The 27908-nt window shown below is 40.3% G+C and overlaps 2 protein-coding genes across 4 annotated transcripts in view; both read right to left on the bottom strand.

Moving 5' to 3' along the window:
* PTPN3 (protein tyrosine phosphatase non-receptor type 3) overlaps nt 1-2833 on the bottom strand; it is a 199818-nt gene extending 196985 nt beyond the window's left edge. The window contains exon 1 of the mRNA XM_030012301.2: nt 2813-2833. The gene's annotated coding sequence lies outside the window, so the exon portion shown is untranslated. The remainder of the gene's footprint in view (nt 1-2812) is intronic.
* A 2221-nt stretch (nt 2834-5054) lies between these two features.
* The window catches only part of MOCOS (molybdenum cofactor sulfurase), a 351791-nt gene continuing 328937 nt past the window's right edge, over nt 5055-27908 (bottom strand). For all 3 annotated transcript variants that reach the window (XM_030012223.1, XM_030012222.2, XM_030012225.2), the window contains 6 exons: nt 27746-27827; nt 23392-23513; nt 22668-22773; nt 18565-18691; nt 16079-16183; nt 5055-8643 (listed from right to left, as the gene is read on the bottom strand). In XM_030012223.1, coding sequence (XP_029868083.1) covers nt 8497-8643; nt 16079-16183; nt 18565-18691; nt 22668-22773; nt 23392-23513; nt 27746-27827 — 689 coding nt within the window. In that variant the 3' untranslated portion in view covers nt 5055-8496. The remainder of the gene's footprint in view (nt 8644-16078; nt 16184-18564; nt 18692-22667; nt 22774-23391; nt 23514-27745; nt 27828-27908) is intronic.

Raw genomic sequence — 27908 nt, 5'->3', positions numbered from 1 at the left:
TAACTTTTAAGATCTTATTAAGATTCTATCGCATTGCAACATACTTTTTGGCTAACTAGCTGAGAAAACAACTCATTTATCATCACAGTGAAGTCCACATCATTGTAGTCTGATGACGCTAGTGTTCATGCAGCTTTATTTTTAGATAGAAATAACTGAAAGCTGGAGGGGAGACCTCACTTTTAAGGCAGCATTTCCCAATTCCCAAGTCCATTCATGAATTCGTAGCCGCATTTCCAGCTGGATTCTGGGCTCATGGCTCCCATTGCCCTAAGGGCACTAAGGAGTCACAGACCCTTGTTCTACTGACAGCCTCTTAAGAGGTTTCATCTCCTCTGCCATTCGTGATCACACATCCTCTTTCTGACAGCTGCAGTTATTACTTCCACAGAAAATCCAGGTTAAGAAAGGCTGAGTGTATATCAAAATAATGCCAGCAGCCAGAGGTCAAAAATCATGATGTTTCTGAACCAGTAAGTCTTGCTACAGCTGGAAAGCTTTTCAGCTTTTCATTGCAAGATTAAGGTCAGAAGTTTCCTCTTTCTGAGAAGTGTGTCCCTTTGTGAGGCCTCCCCCTCCTGGTTCTGCACCCAGATACGATTTTAAGGTCCATGATTTTAAGGTTTACTTTGTCTTGTAACTACTTTGATTAGTAGCTTCATCACCATGTCCATATCCAGCATGAGTCTCTTTTTCAAGAATAAGCTGACAACAATATGATTTCAGCGGCTCCTATTCAGGATCCGGCAGTTAGTGGGCTGCAACAACACGAATTGGTAGGATGAACTATAGTATGGAGCTTCACAGACCTAGAAATTGCTTTTATTTATGTTAATGCATTCTAGGGGCTTAGATAATTTTATTTAGTTTCATTATTCACTTTTATTTTTATTTTCATGTTCTTTCTAAACTGAGTTTTGATTTTTTTTTTGCCTATAGACAATGCTATAGACAGCAAAAGTATTCCATTATTTCATTAAAAAAAAATTCCATTATTTTGCTATGTTCCGGCACTTGCCATCTGATACCACTTTGCCTCTCAATCTCTATCTGTTCCTCGTGGCATAAAGCTTATCACCAAAGACTTAAAAAGAATAACAACAAACACTTAAAATTTCCTAATATGGGCAGTTTCTGAGAGATATGTGTGCCTATGCTACGGGAATTGTATTCCAGCAAGCATTTCTCTCCACACATAATGTGATGCCTGACTATATGCCTCCCCTCTAACCGCTGAATCACTCTGGATTTTCTTCTCTTTGACAAACGTCACGGCCATTTTTCCAAATGACCTATCGTGTAATATCACTATACGGCTAAACTCGTAGTCTTTCAGCTCAGAAAGCTGTTTAGGCTTTTTCAAAGCTAAATTCCTCTTAGAAAATGGGAATTATAATTTTTAAAATATTTTGCCCATCAGTATTTTGGGGCTGATGGATGAAATTAGAAGAAATACAAGAGGGGGTGGAATGATTCTCCTAATCCAAATGTTCTTATTTGAAGCAGAATATTTATTTAATGTAAGTGCAGATAAGTATGCTAATTGCAATACCTGACAATCTCATTTAGATCATATATACCTTCTTAAATACATGATTACTTAGCTTCTTAAATACACGATCGCTGGCTTGTATTGTTTTTGCACTTAGAGAAAAGGTCTGGTAGGAATCCACTTGCATTTTTCGTAATGTTTCATGCATGCCTCTGATGATACACCCCAGCGCTCAATCCTGCTTGACTAATTTAACCAATTGTTTCAGGTTACCCACTCAATGAAACGTCAGATTCTCTCTTCCTCGACATATTCTCCACTTCACACGTAAATAGCTCCGAATTACCATGCTGCGCCAGCGGGAAAGGCACGCGAGATTGAATGAATACCAAATGACTCCATGACGCCAGTACAAGACGACACAAAATAGCACGAGAACTTGACAAAGTACTTCCCTCAGATACAGCACGGGCCGGCAGTGGCGGTTTTCAAACTGTTTGAGTGGGGACAAATTTTGCGTGGGGCACAGTGGAGCCAGGTCCCACGGCGTCTGGGGAGGGACACGGGCCCCCGCTCCTGGGTCTGCGCCCCTGGGAGCTGCTCAGAGTTCAGCCAGCGTGGCTGTTGTAAGCTGCTCCTTAGCGTATGACAAAAGAGAGAGGGTATAAAGCTGCATTACAAAACTTTATCCCGCACATCCACAAGCCTGAGGACGCATTCTGTTCGCAGGGACGGCAGCCGTTTGGTTGTCAGGGGTACCGCTGCGGGTCTGATACAAAAGATGGGGTGTCACATCCCATGCTCCCTCGGAAAAAAACTGTGCATGCTTTTTTTCTGAGTATTTGCCAAGACTAAAAGCAAAATAGTTTAGCCTATTTAGACTTCTTGTGCTTGAATATATATACGAGTAGATGCAAACTCTCCTAGACAATGAGTGTTTGCAAGCTGTGCCCAGCTCCTGTAGCTTAGGTCTTTTTTTCTAATTGACTAGACATTACTGAGGAACACTGTAGCTTTTTACAAGTACTGACTGACAGATAAAGCAACTGAGACGAGAACCTTCTCTTTTCAAGTGTATTAAACAATTACATTAAGCTTTGGATAGCAAGTCAAACACAGAAATCTTGCGTTCTTGTTCCTTAAAACGGAATAAAGATGAACATTTGACACAAGACAAATTCAATTTCATTTCAGTATTGAAGGGTTCGCTGGAAGAAATCTTTTGAATATGACAGTAAATACAAAGGGTCTGAGTATAAGCAACAGTCCAAAGCATTTGGCTAAACCAGTGAAATTACAAATATCTAATATATGACTCACTGGGAATTACATCCACGAACAATGGATACCTCAGAGGCTCTTCTCCATTTGTAGAAGTGAATAGATGGGTTCAGCAGTGCAGGACCTTCTGCAGTCTTCCAGTTTTGTTTTGCTTCGGGAAATAATAACTCACAAACTTTTCAATAGCTTTATCTGATTCATCTATTATAAAAGCACAGAAAACAACAGACTTGACATTAGATCATGGCTGGCTTTTCAAACACAGCCTCATGGAAAACACAGCCCTTTCAGAAACCAAAAGCTGATTTCACTTTTGGACTGAGGAACCATCTCTGCATTAACAATCCTGGCCAGAGTACTTTAATCCAGATGGGACACTTACCTCTGAAAAACAGCAAAAAGCATGAGACGGGCTCAAAGACGGAATATACTGGTTATCTAGGAGAAGCTGAGGTTGACGTCCAGATTTGCAGTGTGTTGACAAGTTTTGGTTGCAAGCCTGGAATAGATTGGCTCACAGAAGAAACGGTTTAACATAGAAATGCACCTAACCATAGGCTATCCATGAGCCATGCAAGGCAAGAGGCTCTTCATTTGAGATCAACGTCATTTCAAATTTGCCATGAAACTGCTGTACGAAATCAAATGCCCTGATTTCTCACATTTCGTCTTACTTGGTGGGTATTTGAGAAACCCCTCAGCAATTTTCAGTGGCAAATGCTACACGCATTTTTTTGTTTGTCCCCTTTTCTCATCCTGCTTTTGCTATAGTCTGTTCCCCAACAGCATAATTCTTGAATATCACCCTTCCAGGATGACTTCGCAGCAGCAGCAGAAAAAAGACTAACTTGTTCTGTGACACATATTTCTGGGCTTCTGAGGTACCTCTGCACATGGCAGTGATGCTCGAGGATGCCCCATGTCAATCCTCCCTGACATCTCTCCCTGTCCGCAGTCGTGAGCGAGCCACTTCGCTCCTTATTCAGGGCACCTGCCTATTTTCTTTTCCACTGCAAGGAACCCACAACCGTCATCACACCGAGTAAGCAGCAAAGCTCGGTGACACGAAAGGGAGGGAAGAAAGGTCTCTTAAATGGCACCTTGCTTAAGAGGCACCTCTCTGCTGATGACTTACTCTTGAGTTCTCTGAATCTGATTTATGGGCCTGAGGATACCTGCGTCCTTCCTCTCCTAAAAAAATTACAAACTGGGTGGCGAAGGCATGTGTATCACTACTTTGTTTTAAACTTTGACCGTAGGAGATGCCACTTTTGTTCCCCTGCCACATTTTTTCCTTGTCACTCTGGCCTTGTGGCTGGTGCACCTAACAAGAAGTCAGAAACGTGGGTTCGTTCCCATTTCTGCTTTTGAGGACTCAAACTCGTGTTTCCTCTAATGGCCCATCCCAAACCATGCCTGGGGCGTTGTCCTCTATTCTTGCTGAAGTTCCACCTTGAACCAGTCTCTGTAACGCACTGTCTCACATGCCCAGCAGAGAGGAGGAGCGCTCTGCCTTCTCCTCCCTTCTCCGAGGGCTGTGTCTATGTTTTGGCCAAGTAGCTGCCTCGTGACAGCTGTATAATCAGAGACGGGGACATACCCACATCTTTCACCTCCACAGGAGTGACCTACCCGTTGGGTTACAGAGTCGTGCTCTTCTTCCCCTCCCACCCTCAGTGAATCCAACACGAACGAGTACCTCAGACGTACGTGCAGATCCTGCCTCACTGTTCCCATATCCCTCTCTCTCTCCGGCCCAGTGAATCACAGAGCGTTTCCGCGTAAACCTCATGAGAAGGGGAGGACAAGCCTTCCCTGTGATTCCCACACACACCCAGCCCTCTTAACTCTCCAGTCTCGCCTACTGACTGATGGGTTAGGCAGCGGAGAAAGATGGTGTTGGATCCCTCCAGGCAAAGGAGGGGGGAAATGAAGAACCTTCCCTTCTCCAACACCCTTGGTGAGAGCTCCAACTTCTGGATAACAGAGATGGCTCCAACAGGACTGCCTCTGGACATATTTTAAAGGAAACCAGTGATTATTAGTGCATTTTGTGCAGGGCCTGAGCTGAGCGTGCAACCGATCGGCATGCTGACTAGACAGACGGAGGCCAGCAGTGCGATAGCTGGAGGAACACCTCACCTGTGAATCCCAGCAGCGATGAGACATCCCTTCCGTCCTGAGCCACATACTCGCCCCGTGAGCCCGGCAATGCCTCCAAGCAGAACTTGGCATCTCATGAGCTCAAAGGTCAAGAATGCAACCACCACCAGTAGACACGTCAAGCACAATATATATTTTATTGGTTTCATTTCCAAGAAAGTTAAAAACCAGACTGAAGAAGAAATGCATAGCATAATCTCTACAATTTATGAACTACAATCATATTCTTTATGCAGTCCTTCCTTTTGATTTGTGTATAATTTTGACAGAAGGGTGACCTAAAATTGTGACCGTATTTTGAAGGATGCCATTGAAAGTATATAAATCATAAACTGTATCTGAAATATCTTAGTCATATCAGAGAACACAGAGTTCGGAGGCTTCTCCTAAAAATGCTGATTTCTCTTCTGTGATTTTGGCCTCCTGGCTATTATTAGAGCTTGTAATAATCATCATTTTTGCCTTGAGATTTGGGAAGGAGTTAAGTCCCACAGAAAATGGACTGTGTCTGAATAATTCATTGTAAGGAAATACAGACTTAGTTTTCAAATATATAGAGGACTTCCTACATACAGCACTCTGGAAATACGCTATTAGGTACACTTCTTATCCATAGAAGGTAAATACATATCTGCAATTAGTCCAAAGATTTAATTTTGCAGCAATGGGTGTACTTAGATGAAAGAGTCTGCCTTCATATGAATTTGTCTTTTTTCTATATACTCTGACGATTGAGAAGGCACCCCCTTATAGAACATCTAATCTTTCTATGTAATATACACAGCGTTTTGAAGTGTTTATGCCCTTTTCATTCCTGCAGCACCTGGGTTTGTATTATGCCAGCTTTCTCTTTCTTTGAATTTTTTTTTCACATTATGGGAGGGATGTTCTTTCTACAAAACTTACAGTGCATGTCATTTAAAAGTGACTCTTCCTACTTCAAGATTTTCCCCAGAGTATTGGCACTGAGAAGAATTTGTCTTCATTGATGGGAAGACATCTCAATACTGGCGGGGACACTCCACTTACTAGAAGGGAAATATTATCTTTTGTTGAGATGAAAGATTCCTTATGTCTCTTCCATCAATCTGAAGCGTTGTGACATTTCCTATCACTGTAGCACAAGGATGTTCCTTCTGGGAAATGCACAGAATATACTAATGAGTATGTTCATACATCAGAGAAAATCTTTTTTTCCCCTGTAAAATGACAAAATTATGCTTGATCTAATATTACTAAGCTACAGCAGAGAGAAAGTGTAATTGCCTGTAAATAATAGGTCAAAATGACCAAGCATGACATTTTTAAAGTTCAAATCCTCTCATCCCTAGTTATCCTACATTGCATTAAGGCTATTCACAAACAGTATTTGTCAAGCCACTGTGTACCAAAGTGACTTATTTTGTAGTAAATCCAATAACAAGTGAAACAGAGCTAGCTGAGGTTTGCTTTCAATTTCCTTTTCTAACTTCTGTGCCATTTTAAACAAATGACATACTGGTGAGGTGAAGAGGACAGAGCAAAGCACCAGAGATCACCTGAAGGTCAGCATACAGCAGGTCTCTTCATATTAAATTTGCCAGAGTTGCGCTGGCTTTCTATCCAACAAAACAATGTTCTGCATAACAGAAAGGCAAAGAGTGAAACAGTTAAAAGAGATTTAGATACCAGGAAACTGCTTTTCAAGGTTCCAGAAAGCCTGCTCATTACAACATCAGATAATTGACTATTAGACAGATAAACCCCCAGCTTTTCAAAGCAGACATCAAGGAGTAGTGCTTGGGCTCTGAAGTGGAAGGTACAACTCTCAAAACTGATCCTCAGTTTACATACATATGAAACGTCTCTCTCTTTCCATGTATTTTATGGCAGGTTGTAAGAAACAGATAATGTCTCTTCTCATTTCCATTACAAAGCTCTGCTGAGAGACTAAGAGTCTGCTCCAGCTGTAGTGAGTAAAACCAGTTCTTCAAAAGAACAAAAAAAAAAAAAGAAGGAAGAAACCAGGTTAAAAAAAAAAAAAGAAGAGAAAGAAAAAAAGACCATCTTTGAATTCTGATTTGCACACTGCGCTTCCCTTTTCCCATTGTACGTCGCTCTGCGGTAGTCGCTCCCCTTTCGGGATGACTGTTTGACCAACACTTTCACAAAGCCGCTTGCTCCCCTCCAGGGTTATACTCAAACAACTCAAGGATTGCTTCAGCCAGAAGCACTTTCACACAGTTTGAGCCAAAATTGCCCCAAGGAAGACTTAAATCATGCTGGTTGAGAGTTCTGATGGTGCTTTTAACGGGGTCAAACTTTCACTTCCCAAATGGCAATAGAGCACCAATCTCGAAGAATTTCCTCTTCCGGAAGGACTTCCTGGAAGCATGAAATTGCCCTGTGGCTGGTTGGATCCATGTTGGGGGTCATAAAACACCTGGCCTCAATGTGTTCAGTCTTGCATTACATCAACTTTCCGTGTGGTTTTTTGCTGTGTGGCTTGCTGTATTTATTTTTTTTAATTTTCACAATAATGGATATTTCAGACTAAGTCCTAGGTTTCAGACATTTGCTCTCAGAAATCAGAAAGCATGAGTCATATTTGGGAGAGTAAAGAATCAAAAGCCTTCTAAGAAGGACATTATGAAAGGCACAAAGAGTAAGAAAAAAGAATACTTTGACCTGTTTGGGATGGAGAAGCATCCGAACTGTCAAGAGTTCCCTTAAGTGGCCATCAGAGACCACTGAGGATAAACAAAGTTTGTACAGAAAACATGACTGTATTAGTTGAAAAATCTCTAATTAGAAAAAATGTGTCAACATTCACAAACACGTAAGGAAACAAGTGTGTGGGAGGTCATCCCACAAAATAAATCAGACGGAAAACTAGCAAATGGGAACAAGAGAAAGAAGTTGAGAACAAATGGATGAAATTGCTTCACAGGGAATGTGTTTTGCAAATGGCGTACTGAATCTTCATTGATCTTTATGCCTCTTTGGCATCCTCACACACCACTTTTGAAGAGGGAAACACAGATTTCTCAATAACAGTTCCCTCTTCTCCGGTGCTTTCAGACTGTCTACACATCACCTTCAGTTTCATTTTTGAAAAGGTGAATGGACTGTACTCTCATGCCGCTCTCCCACTGTTCCCTTCCCACCCACACTGTTTTTAAAATATGTCCTGCATCCTCTCTCTCAAATGTGGTTTTAACAAAGCAACGTAAGGAAGTAGTGTATTATTGTGTTTACTTTCCTTCATTGAGATGTGGGTTTCTGACAATGATGTTGGGCTTGTTTTGGGAGTCATCCACCAGTAAAACTTGATCAAACCTGTTGCATCCTGAAGCAATTGAGCAAAATAGAGTTACGGCTGCTGTAACCTAATCACAAGCAAAAACATGTAGGTGAGCTGTAATTATCAAGGTTCTGCCATCTGATAACATTTACAGCAAACAGAAAATTAAAAGACTTAAACCAGAAGCAAATGAGTGGAAGCTTTTTCCTTTTTTTTGAATAACTGACTACTGACTTTTCCCTGGGGTTGCATATAAATCTCATCTCCACCGGAGAATCTATCCTGAACATTTTTCTTCACTGGATGTCGGGGGCTGAATTTCTGTATTCTCCTTCAGCACTGGAAGTACTTGAGACCCAACCGATAAAATATCTGGAAGGGATGAGCGCAAGGGCTGGTTCATCAGGTATATGCCAAAGTTTGTCTGAAAAAAGCAAAATACTTATTGAGATGCAACTCATGCTACAATAATCAGATCTATAGAGGATCTCACAACCCAGATATGTTTAGAAAAACAATATTGCTTTAAGAATAAGGAGGTATGTACTATCTCCATGTAATTAAGAACATTTTAAACTAATTAACTATAATAGACTGGTAAACAAAAGCTAACCCCATGCTATTCAAGAATAATACCTTAAGTAAGTGGATAAATAACGTAGTATTTCATCATGAGTTCCACAGTATCATATATGTAATTAACACTCCCTCACAGTCTTGTCATTCAATGACTGTTCTGCCTTCTTGACAAATACAGTTAATGCATTATCACAGATAAAGGCTAAGCAGCACGAGAATGCATGTATGTTCAAACAGTGAGGAAAAGTCTTGCATCTTCTACCATGAATTATTCGCTTTGTTAACAGAACTTTGTTCTGTCTAGCCTTTGTGAATTTCCCTTCATTTGTTTTTATGAATATTTTAGTACATTGTACAGAAAATATTCAGAAAGTTTGTTTTATTAGGACTACCACTTGTTATCTGTCATTACCTGTGAAGCCATCCTACATAAATATTAGAAATACTTAGATACGTGTCCTTGTGATACTGAATAATAAAGAAAAGAGGAACAGAATAACCACCTCACCCACTGACCATACAACCCTGAAAACCTGATCTGCGTGTCTGCACTCTTACGTGTGGTCTTGGTCGTAAGCACGTTGAACGTTACAGTTGTAGCAGTGGACAGCTGGGTGTGATCTGGAAATGTCACGGTAAGAGACTGGTGTGGTTTTGTGGTTTGCTTTTCCAACAGTGGAGAATTTACAAATGCACAAGAAACAGACTTGCAATCTCATGATAATATTTTGCAAACAATTAGAAAATAGTTAATTAAAGAAATATGTAAAGTAAGAAATAAAGGAATGCTGAAGACCATGTTAAATTGGTAATTGATTTGTATACTTCACAATGTCTTTGTTCTTCAAACTGAGGACCTTGGAAACCCAATACTAATTTTCTTGTCTTTTTTTTACAGGTTTCAATAAAAAGTATTTTGATTTGGTAGGCTGCAGCCAAAATGTACCAGTCACTCTAAAGTGTAAAGTAAATAAATAAGCAAACGAAATTCATTAAAAACAGAACTCTATTCTCCTTCTCCATTTCCTGATTACGTTTACTGCCACCGTTCAGATAGATTATCCTGAAATTGAGGGAATTACATTTACAGCAGGTTTAGAAAAATACAGTAGGTAAAAGGAATTGCAATAAATTTAAAAAATAGCGTTAGCTGCATTTAAGGGAGCATATTTGTCAGACTAAATATAAAGGCAGTATGTTTTCTCCTGTTCTTACACTGTATAATTAAATTAAAAAAATAGTGTTAGCTGAATTTAAGGGAGCATATTTGACAGACTAAATATGAAGGCAGTATGTTTTCTCCTGTTCTTGCACTGTATAATTAAAGAAAGATACAGTAATGAGGTAACATGAAACAGCTTTTAGTCTTTGAAGAATTAGTGAGAGGTAAGGCTGAGACCTACTCCCAAGTACGAGAGATGCTGTAAAGCAGAGATCTATCCAAACACGGCCTCAGAGTCTGAATTTGGGTCCTTCCATTTCATTTGTAACCTAAATATTAAAAAGAAAAACAGCTTCCAAGCAGAGGTTTTTTTGGCTATTTCTGCTATTCCTTCATCTCACTGGCATTTCATATATATGGGGTATGAGTTGGACCTGATCCAGCCTGTCCTATTAATGACACTTTTTGGATACCTGTGACCATAATGGTGTCAACACTGGTGGACACAGGGTAGATCCTTACGGTCAGCATTCTAGTATTTAATGCTGAGGAACGACAGTAGCACAGCAAGATCCCAATCCTTTAGCACAGTGAATGCGTTGGATCAACCATGATGGTAAAATGATAAGTTAGGAACTGTTTCATTTAAAATACGAAAGTACATAGTATTATTTTTCCATTCTTGCTTTTCTCTTATTTGTTGACAAGCTGTGGTTTCTCTATTGGCATAAATGATATGTTTTTCAGTCTTGTGGTTAATAACCTGGATTTACTTTCTATACCCTAGTGCGAAAATAACAGTTGCCATAATTCTGTTGTTTTAAAAAATCAGGGAATCATAACACACATATTGTAAAACGACTATTAGTCCGTGCTGCACCACATTTCACGCAGGAAGGAATTTTATAACTCATCTGTGTAAATGAACTTATTTGATACATGAGAAGTTTTTATTTATATTTACTGTATTGACATCTTGATTTATCTTAAAACAAGACTAAAATAAAGCTGGGCAGCTTGTTCACTGTGAAGAATTTAATTCACCAATTTTTCTATTGTTGTGAATCATTTAGCAAGATTTTTTTCCTTAAAGCACTTTAAACCATTCAGAATTATTTAAGAAAAGGCAAGTGTGAATACATCTTATCTTCAGGTGTTCTCAAATACTGTTTTAATACTGGTCCTTAGTATTTCCCTACTGTGATTGGGCATTTAAAATCTCATAGTATTTTTTTCAGTGCTGAGTCTGGGTGATGCCTACGGAGTTTTCGCGGTGATGGTATACTGATGGTATACATATTTTGGTACTAATACCTGCCTGGAATTACTGATCTCTTTCTTTTGTGAATGTTCTTAAGACCAAAATTTAGCTTGTGATTACCAGAAGTGGATTTGATATCTTTTAAGTAAATTTCCTTGGTTTTTTCAATAATTACAAATCTTTGACTCAGCAAATACTGATAATAGCACGCCCCGCCCCCCGTCCCCAAGCAATGACAAAAGCTGTGCATCCTGCCATTCCAGCTCTGTTTCAAGAGAAAGATAAAATGTAGAAATTGGCCCTTCTCACATTTCACTGTTGAAAAATGAGGCTTTCAGACACAGAGATTACAGCCTGCAGAGTTATTACAATGAACTGCATAATCTCTTTCTGCTGTTGCTACCTCTTCCTGACTTCAAGGGCATTTTATTCTGCATATAACCTCCCCAGAACACACCAAGAACTGGGCAGGGAGTACTGGGCTGTGAATTCTATGGCTTTATCTGCTCGGTCTTCTGATGGCAGCAGGGGCTCTTCCCATCATTCTTAAACTTCACAGGGACAAAAAATGCAAAGCTTCTTGATTAGTAAAAAGCACAACACTTCGCTGCTGGGAGAAATAGATAAACTGTTCTTATTCTTGCCAACAGTGAATCATACGATAGTCATCACACTCAAAGGAGGAGCTATAAAATGCTGTCATTCTTGCATGTTGTCTCAAGTACACTTACTGGATCAACAGTAATATGCACTGCTTAGATATTCACTGACAGAGAAATATCCTGGGTGCAGTATCTCCTTTGTAAGATAGAAACCTGAGGTGCTGCATCTGACAAAGGCTGAGATGAGATGCCTTCAAGCTACAGCTCCTAAACAATCAGTTAATTCAGACTAGCACTTGGTAGGGAAAATGCCCTGCTGGGATGTGTAACAAGCACATAAGTAATACTGCATGCTAAAACTTAGCTTTGAATGGATGAGTTCTGGATTTTGCCCCTGGATGTAGCTCTCAGCTGCCTTCTCCCGGTAGATAAATTTACCTGTTCACATCTGCTCATTTTATACATAAAATAACATAACCTCCCCTCCATACAAAGGTTTGGAAGATGCAATTATTAGAGCCAAATTTTTTTTTTTTTAACGTAAGGATGTTTTATCAGCTCCGGATTCACCCAAACTTATTCGCAAAGCCTTACAAAACAGAAGAGTGGAAGAACTGACTTTCAACATGCTGGTTCTTCACACTGGAAAAAAAGGAAACTTTTAACTTGGTGTCAAAAACCCGCATCTTGTTCTGCTGAAAATATCTGGACAGCAGAATGTTTTCCTAAGAACTGATTTTCCTTTGCTCTACCTTAAATAAAATGCATTTTCCAGTTCAACCGCCAATGAGAAAAAGAACCATGTTAATTCAGAGGTCTATTAATTACATCAATCACTGTTTGCAAATGTTCCAGATCTTTGGATGAAAAGCTTTGCATAGTGTAAAGCCCTGCATTACTATGAAAATGATGATAATGATGCATCAGATAAGAGAAGTCATTTGCTATCCTTGCTAACGTTTCAGTAAGCAATCCAAAGGCACGGCATCTGATTCTGCAGGGAAAGAAGCTCTCCCAAGGCAAAATGAGATACATAAAGGAGGATCAACAGCCTGCAGGAAAAAAACACAAGCCTTTTAGCGTATGAGGGCATGTGCAAACATAATGGATTTCCCTTGATGTACTGCTATCCATACATTTATGCTGGGGCAGACTGCTAATGCAATTCCCTTTGCTACCTTGACAGCAAGTCCCAGCTTATAGCACCGCTGCAAATCTACCCACAGGGCTTCCGCTATTGTTAGCGTTAAACTGCATCTGCAAAACACAGAAGACGGGCAAGAATTCAATGTTCTCTCCTTTCTGTCTATGCGTGTTTTGCATCAGGTGGTGACGCATGTGAAACAGCGTGTGGCTATTTTTATGCTATTTGCTTAATGCAGTTATCTAGTCTTTCGTAGTCTCCTGCAGTAACAGAGAGAGCTCTGTCACAGAAGGAGAGCTCATTTTTCCTTCTCAGTCAAAAATTACAGAAGGAATCCTTAACGAGCGTTTCTTCTGAACTGATGGCAGCAGAGCTCAAGTTCGCTTTGTAGAGGTGTTTGCGTTTTATTTCAAACAATGTGATAAAAGGTTTCATAAAAAGTAGCTGGCTAAGCTTCAGCACCCTGCTTTACTTTTATTGGGAAACATGCAAATTGCTTGTGTGGCTAATTACAGTAGCTGGTTCTGACTTTCAGCTGCAATCCACCTATGCAAAGCCTCAATCTTTCAGCTTGGAGCAGCAGGTTCTCAGAGTCTCAGAGGGATGGAGAAAAATATGATTTCAGAAATAAATATCGAATCACCTCTTACAAGCCTTACTTTATTTAGCTCATTACCGAAGTTCATTGGCAGTGCTGTCATTTGGGCTACCAGTTTGATGAAGTTCGATATATTTTTCCAGGTTGGTGTTCTTGGAAAAAAAAACCAAAATGGTAAATATTGACATCTGGCTCTCTTGTTAAACATTCAGGATTTGCTATCCATTCGCATGTGCGGTATCTTTAACATTTTGGAAATGGAGCAACTACAACAGCCTTTCGAAAATATCAGTTCCCCTTTTACTGGGAAATTAGCGTAAATCTTATTTCGCTGCATTTGGTTTTTGTAGTTCAAATCGCATTATTGACAGCTGGGAACAAACTCTGCTAAATTCCTTCACTGAATCTGTATGTGATAAAAAAAGAAAATGGAGTCTATTAGATGACTCCTTAACAGAAAAGCGCATGCTAGAGACGTGAGTCACCAAAGCATTAGCTCTGCAATTTAACACAGTCACATGAACTCGATGTTCTTTCTCTCTCCCCGCTGCGAACTGGGAAAGGTTTGGATCGATGTCCTCTGCTAGGTCTGCTTAGCACACTGAAGATGCCAGAGTCCTTGAGTGCTGCTCACTGATAACCGGCTGGTGACCATCACCCCCCAGATGACTTGCACGAGGGATGGGCTCTGAGATCTTCTCAGACCAGTTCAGGCAAAACTACCAGTTCAAACTATCTCTTTCAGGTGTCAAGCTAACCCAGAGGACTTGCCCTTACGCAGAGCAGGGCATGCTCACAAGGTTCCATCCGCCAGCAGCGCTGAAGGCTGGGAAAAAAAATAAAAAAAGCTGAAGGCCTGGTTCTTTGCAGCGTGAATACTGTTGTGCAGCTGAGGGAAGCCGAGCGCTGCCCCGCTGTGAACAGCAGCACTGTGCTCTGCAGCGCCTTGCCTTGCCACGCGTCTTTTATCTGGCGCCAGGTTGTTCTCAAGAGGCTGGATTGCTCTCTTCGCCTTAGTTCTGTTTGAAGGAGTTACTTGGTTCTAGGAGTGCTTGTATCAAGAAAAGCTTTGCATCGCTGAGTTAATCGGAATGAAAGAGAAGCTCATCTTTGCTGTGGGAAATGTGCAGAAGACGCTTCGCCTCTCCTGAGAATCTGTGTCCCGGGTAAGGTTTTGTTGCCATTAGAGAAAGAAGGTCCCTGAATACAGAGTGCTTTTCCCTCTACGGAGGATTCAAGTCATAACCCAGTAAAACCCACGTGGGTAGAGAAAGTCCTCTGCATACCGCACCCCATGTGGCAGCTGGGCAGCATCCCTGCCCGGAGTGCCAGAACGCACTCCGACGTGTCCCCCATGTTCCAGCTGTGGCTCACCATTACCCGGAGAGGGCTCTTGTCCTCAGGCTACCCACCACGGCCGGGAGCTCATCTCACAAAGGCACGCGTTGCCGTGACCGGCTGGATGCCAGAGCCTGCTGTGCAAACCCTAAGTCATCTCAGGTCAGCGGGAAGCTGTGCCTGGACAGCCAGCCCCTGCCTGCTCGCTTCTCCCTGGTCTCGCTCCGAGACGGAGCCGCCAGAGCCATTCACCAAGGATAACGTCCATTGAAAAAGTAGCCCTTTGTTTGCTTAATGAGTCACTGAGGCGAATCAATTTATTATTTTTTTTTCCAAACAAAGAATGCATTATTTGTCACTTGTTTGTGCATTGTTTGGGTGAATGATGTTCAACCTATTTGTTATCGCTCTGCCCCTGTGCTGCGCCCAATCTCTGGTGTTCGGCTGGTATTGGCGAGGCTTCTGAGCCCTGACTGGCTAACGAACTTTTACAACACAAGCTTAACAAACAGGAAGCAACGAATTTAGAGTAAGGATTTTCAGCTAAATAAATACTTATAAGGAGATCTGTGAAGCTTTTGGGATGCCGAACTGTCTAGCCATCACCTGAGCACACTCGATTCCAAGAAGCAATGCAACCTTAGGAAGCAGAAGGACTCCAAATGTATTTCACACTTATTCTTCAGTCACTTTCTTAATCAATTACTCTGCTTTGATTATATTCACATCTGCTCTGTTTTTCCTGCTAAGTAGTTTGTCACAGTAAGAATAAAGTTTAGTCTTACGAGCTAACTGTATCATTTCAAACACTTTCTGATTTTCCTGCAGATTTCTCTCCTTGAATGACATCAGTGCATCAGCTCGTGTTTTTCAAGACCAAAATAAACACACTGTAAAGCAGTACATACTGAATAAAAGCAAGCACAGTAAAAAATAATGCATATTAATAGTCAATTTCTAAATAAAAAATGTGTTGAGCATTTTATGGAAATAAACCATGTCATGTCTGGGTTGTAAGTGCATCCTCTTTTTACTGAAAAAACAAATGGTGACAATTAGCATAACAACTTAATTGTGAATATTCTTTCAGCAGGTATTTCACTATGCATGCAACAAAGACTCTACATCTTATATATACATCTACACATACAGCTGTTTTGGAGTACTATACTGACCTTTCTACCTCTGGCAGCTGACAGCGACTGCAGAAATTCTTTGTTTCGTTCCCCAGACTGTTGATCAATGCAGATTATTTGACATCTGCTACACGGCCCCACAACCTGCAATTTTAGTTAAATTATTAATTTTAATTTAAATTAAAATTAAATTAAAAACACAGAACAGTACAAGCTTCTGACCATCATAATAACTTAAACACATATCTTTCACATATCTTTCCTGTGTTTTTTTTATGCTTTCATTACGTAAGAGGCCAGGCCTGTTTGCCTAACGTAGTAGGAACATTTTCAAAGGGTTTACTTGCAAAGGTCTCACTGAATTTTGAATTTGCTTTTTTCTTTTGTTTTCTTTTTTTAAGGAAAACTTTCCCAGAGACAGAATCTGAGAAATACTGAACATTTACATATTTGTATTTCCTGATGGCTTCACTTCATCTACGGGCTGGCAGGGCTACATGCCCAAAAGAGAACTGAATACAAAATTAAGCCAGCTCCTCAGGATTTAACCCAAGGAGGATTTTCTTGGGTTTGTTTTATATTGTTTCAGTGCAGCTGAAATGCACAATATCTTTCTTATATGCATGGCACTTGTAGATAATCAGAATGCAAAATGTGACTTTTCACAAGTTTACATAATCAGAAGGAATAAAGAGATCCTCTAGTCTGACATCATATGTAATACAGCGCATGGATCTTAAAGTCAATTCTTTTTTGAACTACGGTGTCTTTTTAGGGAAAAAAACCCTTGGAACAAATTTCTTCTTAAAACATTAAAATGAAGAAGGAAGACATATTGCCATTTTACTTAATATTGCACCCCTAACTGTAGCAAAGCTGTACGTTATAGAAACTAACTGTTCTTACAGTATCCCAATATATACATTCTACTTTTGTAAAATGTGTCATAAATTTCAAATAGGGCAAATAATTAAACCTTACACTGCAAACATTTTTATATGCTGAGCTGAAGTATTATTTCATTTTTTTTCTAGATACACTTAGAACTGCTTGTACAACTCTTCAGTGTAATCATCAAACCTATACATTTAGCTCAGCTTTTTTTCAGAAAATGATTTTCCACAGCTTTAATATTTTATTGAAAGAACAAGAAAACAAGACAGAGAAAGAAACATTTTTCCCTGCTTTGCTTTGTTCAACAGCTGCTTCTACCATTTTCCTGGCATCAAGCACCATTAATATAATTTCTACTGTTACTACATCAGTATTTGAATAAGGACCTAGCAGAGACTGGAAAAGACAATGCAAGTTGCATAAGCCTTGCTATTTTCAGCTTGCAATCCTAAAGTATTTCAATGCCAGAAACAGGAATACCTTTTTATTTTGTAGTTTTACAGTATCTTCCACAACAGGATCCTGGGCTGAGTTCCCTAGCGCAACTCCAGCCTCCAACAAGCTACAAACCAAGGATTTTGTCCTTTGTATTCCTCATCTCCTACCTAAAGAAATTTTTCCTCAGTTTTCTGTAACTCATATTACAGCTTACTGATCAAAGTACACCTAAGAAGAGAGCAGATAAGCCATATTTTCCACCCTTACTGAAAAAATGGCCTTTCCATTTCTTACAGTATGCTGACCAGAAAGAAATAGGAGTGATGACTATCACAGCTGCTAGATTTTACCTTAGCACTTCTGTTATTCACACCTTCATTATGATCCCTAAGAAAACAGTGAATAATCCACTTTCACATCCTAGGCAATGCATTTTCAAATACATATTTCATAACTAAGAACCAGACAAATCCAAGAGAACATGTAATACATGTGTGCATCATTCCCTTAGGTTTCAAGTGTAGCTTCTTTATGGATCCTTTGTTGAAGTTTTTCTCAAGAAACGCATTTGCCAACAAAGTCTGACTCTTCAGCATTTTCCTTACAGTACAAAGCAGATTATGTTGTTACATATGATACGAAGCATAACATATGAAAAAACCCTACCAGGCTAGACTTAGAAACAAGTCTTGAATGGAGATTAGGACAAAATGTATACAACAGAGGGCAATAGACAGTGATTGTTCACTTGTATTCCTGTCCAGTCTTTTGGCAATCAGTTGCTTGATGTGCAGCAATCAAGCAAGGTTACATTTGGACTATTATGCTTAACAGCAACCATTCTCTCGTGACATGCTGGCTAAATATTTGCTGTAAACTCTGCCTCAAAACAGTGATTATTATTCTGCTCAGTTGGATAGAGGTGGGAAATGTTGTGAATTATGAAATTTTAAAAAAGGGTGTGGAGAAATATGTCAAAACCTCTCAATTATATTGAAGCATGTTTGCCACAGGTCACAGCATGGTGGTTTTTTGGTTTTTTTTTTTTTTTTTTTTTACACACTTCATAAATTTCATCTGCACAAACTGTGTCGCCCATGTTCCAGTCAAAGTCTTGCAAAAATTGCCCTGTCTCCAGGGGTCAAAACAGTCTGTGATAGACTGGGACTAGGACAAGAGAGATGAGTTCGCACCTGGAATCGCAGAGCACCTATTGAAATCTCAGCCCACTCTTCTTCTTCAAAGGACTCTGGTGCACTGATGACAATGTTGGCACGGAAACGTCGGATTAATTCCTCTATTTCCAATGGCTCTTCCAATCTGTCTCACAGAGTTGACAGAGAAAAAGAAAAATAAGGTTTATGAACTAGTTCTGCACTATATGTTTGTGCTGTAAGAATCTAGTGGCTAATATGATTCAGCAAACGTTCCTCCAGAATAACCTGGGCCAAGTTTTATTACAAAGGCTATGAAAATGGAACAAGGTATTTAACTACAATTTGTAATCCTCCAGGTTGTTTCTTCAGAGGTGTAACCTGGAACTGTAGGTACGAAAGCACGTCGACAGGTGATTGTGAACAATGCATATGAGAAAATTCCTTATTAGGTATCATATGTTAGGCTAATGGTAACAAATGAAAAGATCTTTTGAGTTAGCAATCATTTGGCTCATTACATGCTTCTACAAAGAAGGCAAATAGAAACTTATTCTGCAGATGCTGCAATGGCAAAAGGGAGAAAAACAGCTCATGCTGAAGGTGAAAAAGGCCAGTAAAGGCATTTTATGAGAGAATGTATTCCTCGTATTATTATTATTTGCCTTCGGGATGCAGCAGATTGCACCAAATGATAGGTGTTTTGAAAAAAATTAATCTCTGTGTGGCGATGTCTCCACCTCTTTACAAGCATTTGAACTGCCAGAGTGTAGATTTGTGTCAGTGCGGAGAACATATATAAGGCAGGCAGAGCAGCAAACTGCATACAAATATCAGAAATCTGGCTGCACTTTTGAATTGTCATCCTTCACTCTTCTAAAGGAGAACCTGACCAATATGAGAAAAAAAGACAGCCCTAAAATTTGCAAGAGAGCTGTCTCACTGCCATTGTTAGCGGGGAAGAGCATTTTTTTTTTTTGCATTAGCCATTACAGACATGAACAATTTTTGATAATCCATCAGTTGTGGTCTGACAACTTTGGGATATGACACCCTACAGCAAAGGCAGAAACCTGGGTAAGTAGTGAAGAGAGAAGTTTCTGTCCTGGAAAAAAAATATTTTTAAAAAAGTAAGGACATACAGTTTAAAATGTGTTTTAATTAAAATGAAGAAAAACATGCAAAATCAAAGTACAGGGAAAACTGTTCACATCAAGCAGTCTGGGCAGAAGAGGCCTGTTAGATGAAAAAAAGAGCTTGATTTTATTTAAAACAGTCTGGATGATCTTCTTTAGCAGACAAATGCGCATAAGGATAAACTGCCTGGGCAGATTTTCAGTCAAACCACACAAGCCCAGCTCCACCAAGCCCTGGCTGTTCACAAGGGCTCCAGCAGCCTGGGGGGTAGAAAGTGGGCTGGGAAGCTGAAAGGCTCCAGGTTTTCCCTCGAGATCCCCCAAGCAATCCCATGGCTGAGACACAACCCGTAACGATTGCGGGAGATAGGAGCCAACAGAAGGTGTAGACTATGCTGATGCTCAAAGTTTCACTTGACTGCTCTCAGACAAGGAGAAAAATAGCAGTTAGTCATGAACAGGTTCATTTATGCTGTTGTTCTTCCTAGCTTTGCTGTGGGCTCTTGGAGCTTGGGTGCTGCGTGGCCTCTAGTTTTGAACGCATTTTGTGACACGTAAGTGACTGCCAGCGCAGCCGGTACCAGCGGGACGTCAAAAGCCCCGGTAACCTCAGAGCTGGGCCTGCGGCGTTCCGAGCCAGCTGCTGAAAACTAATTTGAGTTTCTACTATTTTATCCCTTGCTGCTGATCCTCAAAGACTGCAATGCCCCTACTCCTAGTCTCTGCCTTCAACCTGCTCAGGCTCACCTCCAAAATACCTCACCTCTCTTGCACCTATCCCCAGTCCTCAGAACTGCTTCCAATTACTTGGCAGCATGTATCTGAGTCAATTCCCATTATTTCCCCTCCCTCAAAACATGCTTTGGCTGGATGGAGTGACAGGCACCTTCGCCCTGCAAATCTCAACAAGGATCTGTTGTGAAAATCCGTGTAATTTGCCAAAGCCGGGCTAGGTACTTTGGACTCTTCATGATAGTGGGACCTGCAATGCAGAACGCATTTATTTAACAGACAAACTTGAAAATGAATATTTGCATCTTCAGGGGTGTATTTCTAACAAGAACATTTGAGCACAAGGCCAGGCCATGGGGACTTTAATGGAGGTAACCTGTAATGGCAACACCAGAGAGACAGATGTCTCCATGTACATGTAGCTCTCCAACAGTACGCTACATTCTGATTTTTAGTTAAATTGCTGATTCTGTTTTAGATCACCTCCCAAGAGCCAAGTGCAAACTGGAAGATTAATTTTTACTTACAGAAGGTACAAACAAAGAGAAATTATTAAAACTCAATTGAAGATTGAAATTGTTTTATAAATCTTAGCAGGTTTCCATTAAACAAAAACAAACCCACATGCCAAGAAGCTAAGTAATACTTTCTAAAAAAGAAAAACATTTAATAAAGGCCCATATGTGCAGATTCTTGAAAGTACATTGTGCAGTTCAGTATTTGGAAAGTTCACACACCATGGTTTAGTACCAGTGCAGAATGAGGATGCTGTATATCTATGCTGAATTCCTTTCCCGAGCACCCTGAGAAAGCACTGCATGGCAAAATAGGGAGGAGTTTTCCAACTTGTGCTACAGAGTGGGAAGCAAGATGCTTCTCAGGCACCATGGCAGCTCCAGTCACATCTGGAGTTTCCTTTGAAGAAAAGATGATTACAAGCCTAGTAGTACTGGAAGATATTAGGTGTAAAATCAGTGGAACATCTGACATTGCATGTTTTACCAAAGTTCCCTGTCCTCCCTCAGCCTCACTTGCTGCTCCCTCTGGAGTCTTACTCTTCTTCTTTGCACTCAGATCCCATGTCTGGAAGGTTCCTCACTGAGTCTCACCATGGAACAAGCCCAGTCTGAGTAAGGGATGCCTGCAAGTGTTGTTCTCCCAAGGAGATGTAACCCAGCCAGTCAAGCCTCAAAAGAAGGCATTAACTATCACTGAGAAAGTGTAGTCAAAATGGCTGAGAGATGGACTGATACAAACCTTTCCCACGCATTTTTCGCAGAGGAGCCCTGCCATGATATCCTAAGATTGCCCAACTGTCTTCTCCTAAAGAAAGAAACCCTCAGGCGATGCAAGCTCCAGTGGTCTGTAGTGATGCTTCATTCAGTCAGTGGTTTTAAATCCTGAAGCTATATACGTATCCTCCTACATATCTCTCTCCCTTTCTCTCTCTCCCTCCTCTACTCAAAACAGGAATTTCAGTGCAGGGGGCATGTTTGGTGGGTGACTAACAGGAGAGAAGATGACTCCAAGCAGAGCCTGGGAAGTTTGGTGAGACAGCAAAAGGGGGCTCAGAGACAAATGCCGGGGCTGTGGGATGCACAGCTATGATGGAGGCCTTGAGGGCAGATTTTCTGTGGAATTTGAGCCTGTCCTAGTTATATTCAAGAAACAACAACTTTCTATTGTCAGTATACGAAAATTTAGTTGGTAATGTGTTCCTTATCTTTGAACTCTGGGCTAGCTCAATGTTTCATTTGCTGCTTCTATCTCCCACTTTTGTACAAGTAAAGCCAAATTCAATTAAGAAATGAAATTAATCCAGTCCTGCAAGTAGTTTTAAAATATTTCTGTTGTGAATGTTTGCTCTAAATCTTAATCCTTCCCATAGGAAAGAAATAGTTCAGCGAGTAGCAAGATTTTGTATTTTCACCTGCCAGATTATTTATGTTGAAAAAAACCTAATTATCCTTGTTCTTCCCACAAATAGAAGTTGGCTGGCTCCCAATAATCTCCTGCCACCAAATCATTTGACAAGAATTTTGTTTAAGTTTTCCTAAAGATGACTGGCAGACAGATTATGTTCAAGCTTTTAATCCAAATTCTCAGAAGTCATACAGGAATGAGTAATTATAGCAGTTTAGTACCCATATATTTGTTGAACATTGAAAAGTAACTATCTCTAAATTTACAGATAAAACAGTTATATTGGCATCTTATGGCAAGATTCTGGAATCCAAGACCGCTGAGAGACATTTGGAGACAGAAGGATCTTACCTTGCAGAAATATGTTCTTTCAGCTGCAGAATGCTTGCTACATTTATCAGGAGGTATTGTGCTTCATTCACAAGAGAGAGTGAGATGTTTGCAGCAGATGCTAGACCTAAAAAAATCAATCCAACATTCTAAAGTGATCGTTAAAAATCAGGAAGATTATACTAGTAATTTCACCTCATCTTTCCTTTGACCTCTTATTCATTCTCATTAAAAAATTATTCATTTGGCTCCAGGCACTAAGGAAAGATTCCAAGAATCCCCTCAAACCTGTAAATGATAATGATGTAATGCATTTAGAAACCGAGACAGAGCTGAGATTTTACCAAAATTGTGAAACAATTTACAAGAGCAGTATCTATGGATTTTCGATGCTCTTTCAATTTGATCCCTTTTATAATGAAATTTAGTCTAAGAATAAATACTTTGTTTCTAGATATTTCATGATCAGTTTTCAAAATGATCATTGAGTTTCCAGACAAAATCATGGTGATGATGACACCCCCACCCCCCAGACTGGTGTATCTGTACATTTTCACTAACTGTAAGAAGTAGAAGGGCAGCACAAACACAGTTTGGGTATATCTGTACTCTTTGAAACCTATTAGATCAATATTGGATGACTCTTTCACCCTTTATGAGGGTAGTTTTATACTCAGCATGAAGTCCATGAGCCTGATGTTTACTAAGTGAAGAATCACAAATATTTTTAAGAATGAGAACATACCTTTGACATTTTTCTGATGCGACTTTTTCATGTCTGAACTTTGTCTTATCAAGCGACATGGACGACCAAGAAACATGGAGAACCAGCCAGCAATTCTTTCTCCACAGTCATATGTTTTTACCCTATTACAAGAAAAGAGGGAGTTAACAAAATTTGATTGCCCAAACATTAATTTGCAAAACTGAAGACAAATTACCAAGATGTTTATTCTGCTTCTTTCAATACAAAATACAGAATCTGTATTGTCTGATGCAAAGTTCTGCATAATTTTGTCTCCCCATTTCCTCCACTTCACTCTGTTACTCTTGAAGTTAACATTCACGAGATCTAATTTAGTTTTATACAGAAAATTACTGTGGAATAAAGGACTAAATAATCATAATGCTCAAGACAGTGACTCTGAAGTACAGTAACTGGTAGCCCATATTATAATATTGCAATACAGTATTATGAAAAAGTTACTTTCTGGTCTGTGCTTTTTACTAAAACAAAGAGGCTTAATCTGAGTTGAATTTAAGATTGCCCCACTGTATGTAATTTTTAATGATCCCACCAGGTACAATGATGTTAATTCCATAATTTAATTCCTGTTATAGCAGACATTCCACATTAAAACATGGGTCCACTAGCAGAGCCCAAATATCTCTCTATCTAAAGATGATTTCCAGTGCTAGTAAATTGTCTAGTGAGTTATGCAAGGCTGGCAATAGATTTGCCTTCTTTACCTGGGTGTAATCTCTCCTAAAGGCTTTTGAGATCACCTCTCTCAGTTCAGGAGGGGCACAGATCGGACCACCGGGAAGTGATCCTGTATTTGCCATTTGATTCCTCAGCTCTGAGTAATCTTAACGTCAAGCTTTTAAAAAGTAGGCATCTGGTTTAAGTTTGTTGTCTGGGTTCCCCTCACAGATAACGGAAAGAGGTAAATAGTTCCCATCCATATTAGACCTCAGGATGGGATGACTCTCTGGCAGTGTTTAACTCTATTGACTACAAAAGGAGATTTGACTGACACCTAACTTTAAAATGGCATAAACAGGTAAGAGGAACGCAAATTCTCATGCCCATCTAGGCAGGATTCTTGTAGCCGGGAAAGTGAAGTAGCAGTGGTCCTAGGCTCACCTTGTTGTCCTACCCAGCCAAAGAAGCTGATCTGCATGGAAATCATTTGCTCTGTGAAACAACAAAACAGCTCCTCACAGCAAAAGATGATGCAAATGATGCTTAGCCCTAGGACTGACAGAGGAAGTAGCTTGGCTTCACGAAATGCTTCGTAGGTTCAACTGAGTTACACAGGTAGAAAGCCAGGACAAGTGAAATCAAAGGGATTTTATAATCCTGCAGGGATTAGGCAGCTCTTCAGCGCTTGTTCTGAATTTTGATTGTGGTACAGCTCTGCATCCCTCTCCCCATTCTGAGACTGGACAGATGCCAACATCTAGCCAGTGATGTCCTAGAAACGAAATGAATCTCTGGTACTACGAGATGCAGGCACTGTGGCAAGATGCCAAAAGGCGAGTCTCCGCATGAGATTTCACAGTCTGAGCTGAGTGGTTCTCATGTCCTTGCTGGTCACTGCGTTAGGGAGAAGGCTGCTAACGAGAAGGCATGAATCTTCCATGGTAACAGTACGGGTGATACAAGTTCCCCCAATATTTTTTCCCACCCAAACAGAGGTGCTAGGGGTATTTAAATTCTCTCCGGAGCCAACTGTCTCCAGTAGCCTGCTGGGACTTAATACTGCATAAATCAGCACCAAATTTTGTCCACTTTTTTATTTGCTTACTATTTTGAGTCACAGCGGCTGAGTTAGAGACAGGCAGCATTCTTAGTATTTCATCAAATGTCACGGTGTAGTTTTTGTATTCCAAGACTCCCGTGTTTTCAAATTGCTTTTCCTTATCATCAGACCATTTTCCGAGCAAGTACCATCATCTCTTCAAGGTCTGTTTCAAAGTCCTTCTGTTGTAGCTCAATTCTACTCATTTTCTGCTTGTGTTTATTTTTGTGGAGTATTACTTTACATCTGTCAGCATTACATTTCATTTGGCACATGTCAGGCAATTTATAAAGGAGGGCCTGGTTCTCTCAGGTTCACTCGCTGTTTGCCTTGAGTCCCTCACTCATCTTCCTATTATGTCTTTTAGCTTCAGTGCGTTACAGCTGGTCCCTCTAGCTAGGTAATTTATAGAACAAGAAACAAGGACAGCTGAAGTCTGAATATTGATCCCAAGGGATATAATACATAGATTTACGCACAACAGGCTCAGTTCACCTTGGTTTTAGCTACACCTTTGTCTTCTTCTACCACTGATATCCTTCTCTTGATCTCTTTGATATTGTGGCCTGTCAAAGAGGAGGCTGTGTCCCTGCCTATTTCAGCAGCACACTAACCTTGAGCATTTAGGGTCTTCTACAACATCAATAACCTTAACACCACTAGCTTCTCCTTGCGTCTGTCCGCTGTTAGATATTATACTAGAAAGCCATGTCCCTCCGACGTGAGCAGCACATGCTGATGGACAACCCCTGCTGAGATGAAGGCTAACACTGATGAATTGTTCCACAAGGAAAACTTGGGCTCATTAAACTTTCATGGATGCTGTAAAATTAAACTTCCTCATGTGACTGCTTGCACATTGTACATCGTGTGCTTTTCTCAGCTGTCTCAGTGTAAATTCAGAATAACCACCTAGGCCAACAGAACGGGATGAAATCACAGCATCATAGAGCAGAATCAATAAGCGGAAAATGCCTTCAGTAGGGGTTTCTTCTGAATAAAGGCCTTTTAACAAGGACTTTTGGTCCCACTGCTCACCTCAGACACTGCAGAAAAGACCCCAGACCACAAATCACCTCCTGTCCTACTGCAAAGCACTGTTTTGCTCCTATTTCTCATTTTTTTGCCCTGCAGGCTCCCCTGCTGAAACACGGGAACCTGGCATGTAGTGCTGTTGGATCCCTGAGCAGTTTCAGAGCCTCATTAATGTTGTCCACTCATTCTGCCTTACTTTCTGCCTTGTTTATTTGCTAATCACAGTCCACTCCATGCAATTTGTCTTGTATCTCCCCTTTCTTTGTCATTCTGTCCTTCTTCATGGGAAACTAAGCAGTTTCCCATGAAAATTTCCTATTTCATACATTAAAAATGACACAGTCAGTGACATGAAAGACAAGCTACAATAAATAGTATGGCAGCAAATTATATGCACACAGAGAGAAAGACAACCTAGGCTATTTTACAGCCTGTAATAGATGGGCTAACCATGGGGAGGCTAAGGATGAGTCAACACTGAGGGAAGTGGGACAGATGGATAAAACAAATGACTCTTGGGTGAATTCCACTACCTGAGGAAAATACACTTCTGAGGAAAAGATCCTCTTTATCATCTGAATAGCTAGTAGAAAAGAAGGAGAAGATGATTTCCTGTACGGCTCCATGGGGAAAATGGCCACGTCTTCTGCTGGTTTGTTTATGTGTTACCCTCAGAGAAGCAAATGTAGCTGGTTACAAAGAATTAGTATACCTTGGTTAAAAGAAGACATAAATCTGTAACTGGCTCTTTTAGTTGGACTTACCAAGAGACTTGGTGAAAAGAAACGTAGTAGATAATGCAAATGTACTTTAGGAAGGTACTTGATACACTGCCACTCAGAAAACTTAATGAGACTGGGAAGTACTTAGAAAATATGATGGATAAACACTTAAGTTCACTGATAGGAAATTAATTTATTCATAATGTTATATTTTACTGAAGTGGTATGTCTCTTGATTAGAGGTAATGTTATTTCACACACTCACCTGCAACCTTCCCAAGATTGTTAAGGGGACACTGATCAACATGGGTGGTCAAAACAAAATTAAAAAGGGTTGTAAATATGGAAAGCTGTTTATAACTTCAGCAGATTCTAGCGATTTTGAATCTGCGCAGCATGAAATCAGCAAAGTTGCCAGCACCATTACTGTCAAATGAAGGAACTGAATTCCAGTCCTGCTGAGGCCCCCGGTTGGCATTTGGAAGCAACTGGGGACACCCTTCCCTTTTCTCATCCTTGGAGTAAGTAAAAAAAAAAGAACTCCCTTATTCAAGTGAGTGCCAAGTCATCACAGTCTCTTGTATCGTCCGTCCCCCCGCTTTTTCATTTTTATTATTTTTTACTGTTTTCTACCAGACATGCTGGGCATGCCAAATTACCTATCTAAATCTGCCTTCTCCTGGTCCACTAAGTCATTCATTGTTTTCCACCCTCCCCCTCTTTTTTTAAGGACTTCTGCCCCTGCGTGTCCATGCGATCATGTCCTGAGTGTCATTACAGTGATTTTCAGCTTTGATTCCTCTCTGCTCTCACTCACCTGTGTGAACAGACTTTACTCTCACAGATCACAGCCTCTTTTCCAGGATTTTCTTCTAGTGATAAAGAGATTGGTTCCATACCTAGATGGGCAGAGAGCAAACCGTATTTAAATAAAACATTTATGCAGAATCATAGGCTCATGAAAAAAGTTCTTCTTTTTG

Source organism: Aquila chrysaetos, chromosome 4 (genome assembly GCF_900496995.4).
Source record: "Aquila chrysaetos chrysaetos chromosome 4, bAquChr1.4, whole genome shotgun sequence".
Lineage (NCBI taxonomy): Eukaryota > Metazoa > Chordata > Aves > Accipitriformes > Accipitridae > Aquila > Aquila chrysaetos.
Note: the sequence above shows the minus strand (reverse complement) of the source record. Positions and strands in the feature narration are given on the sequence as shown.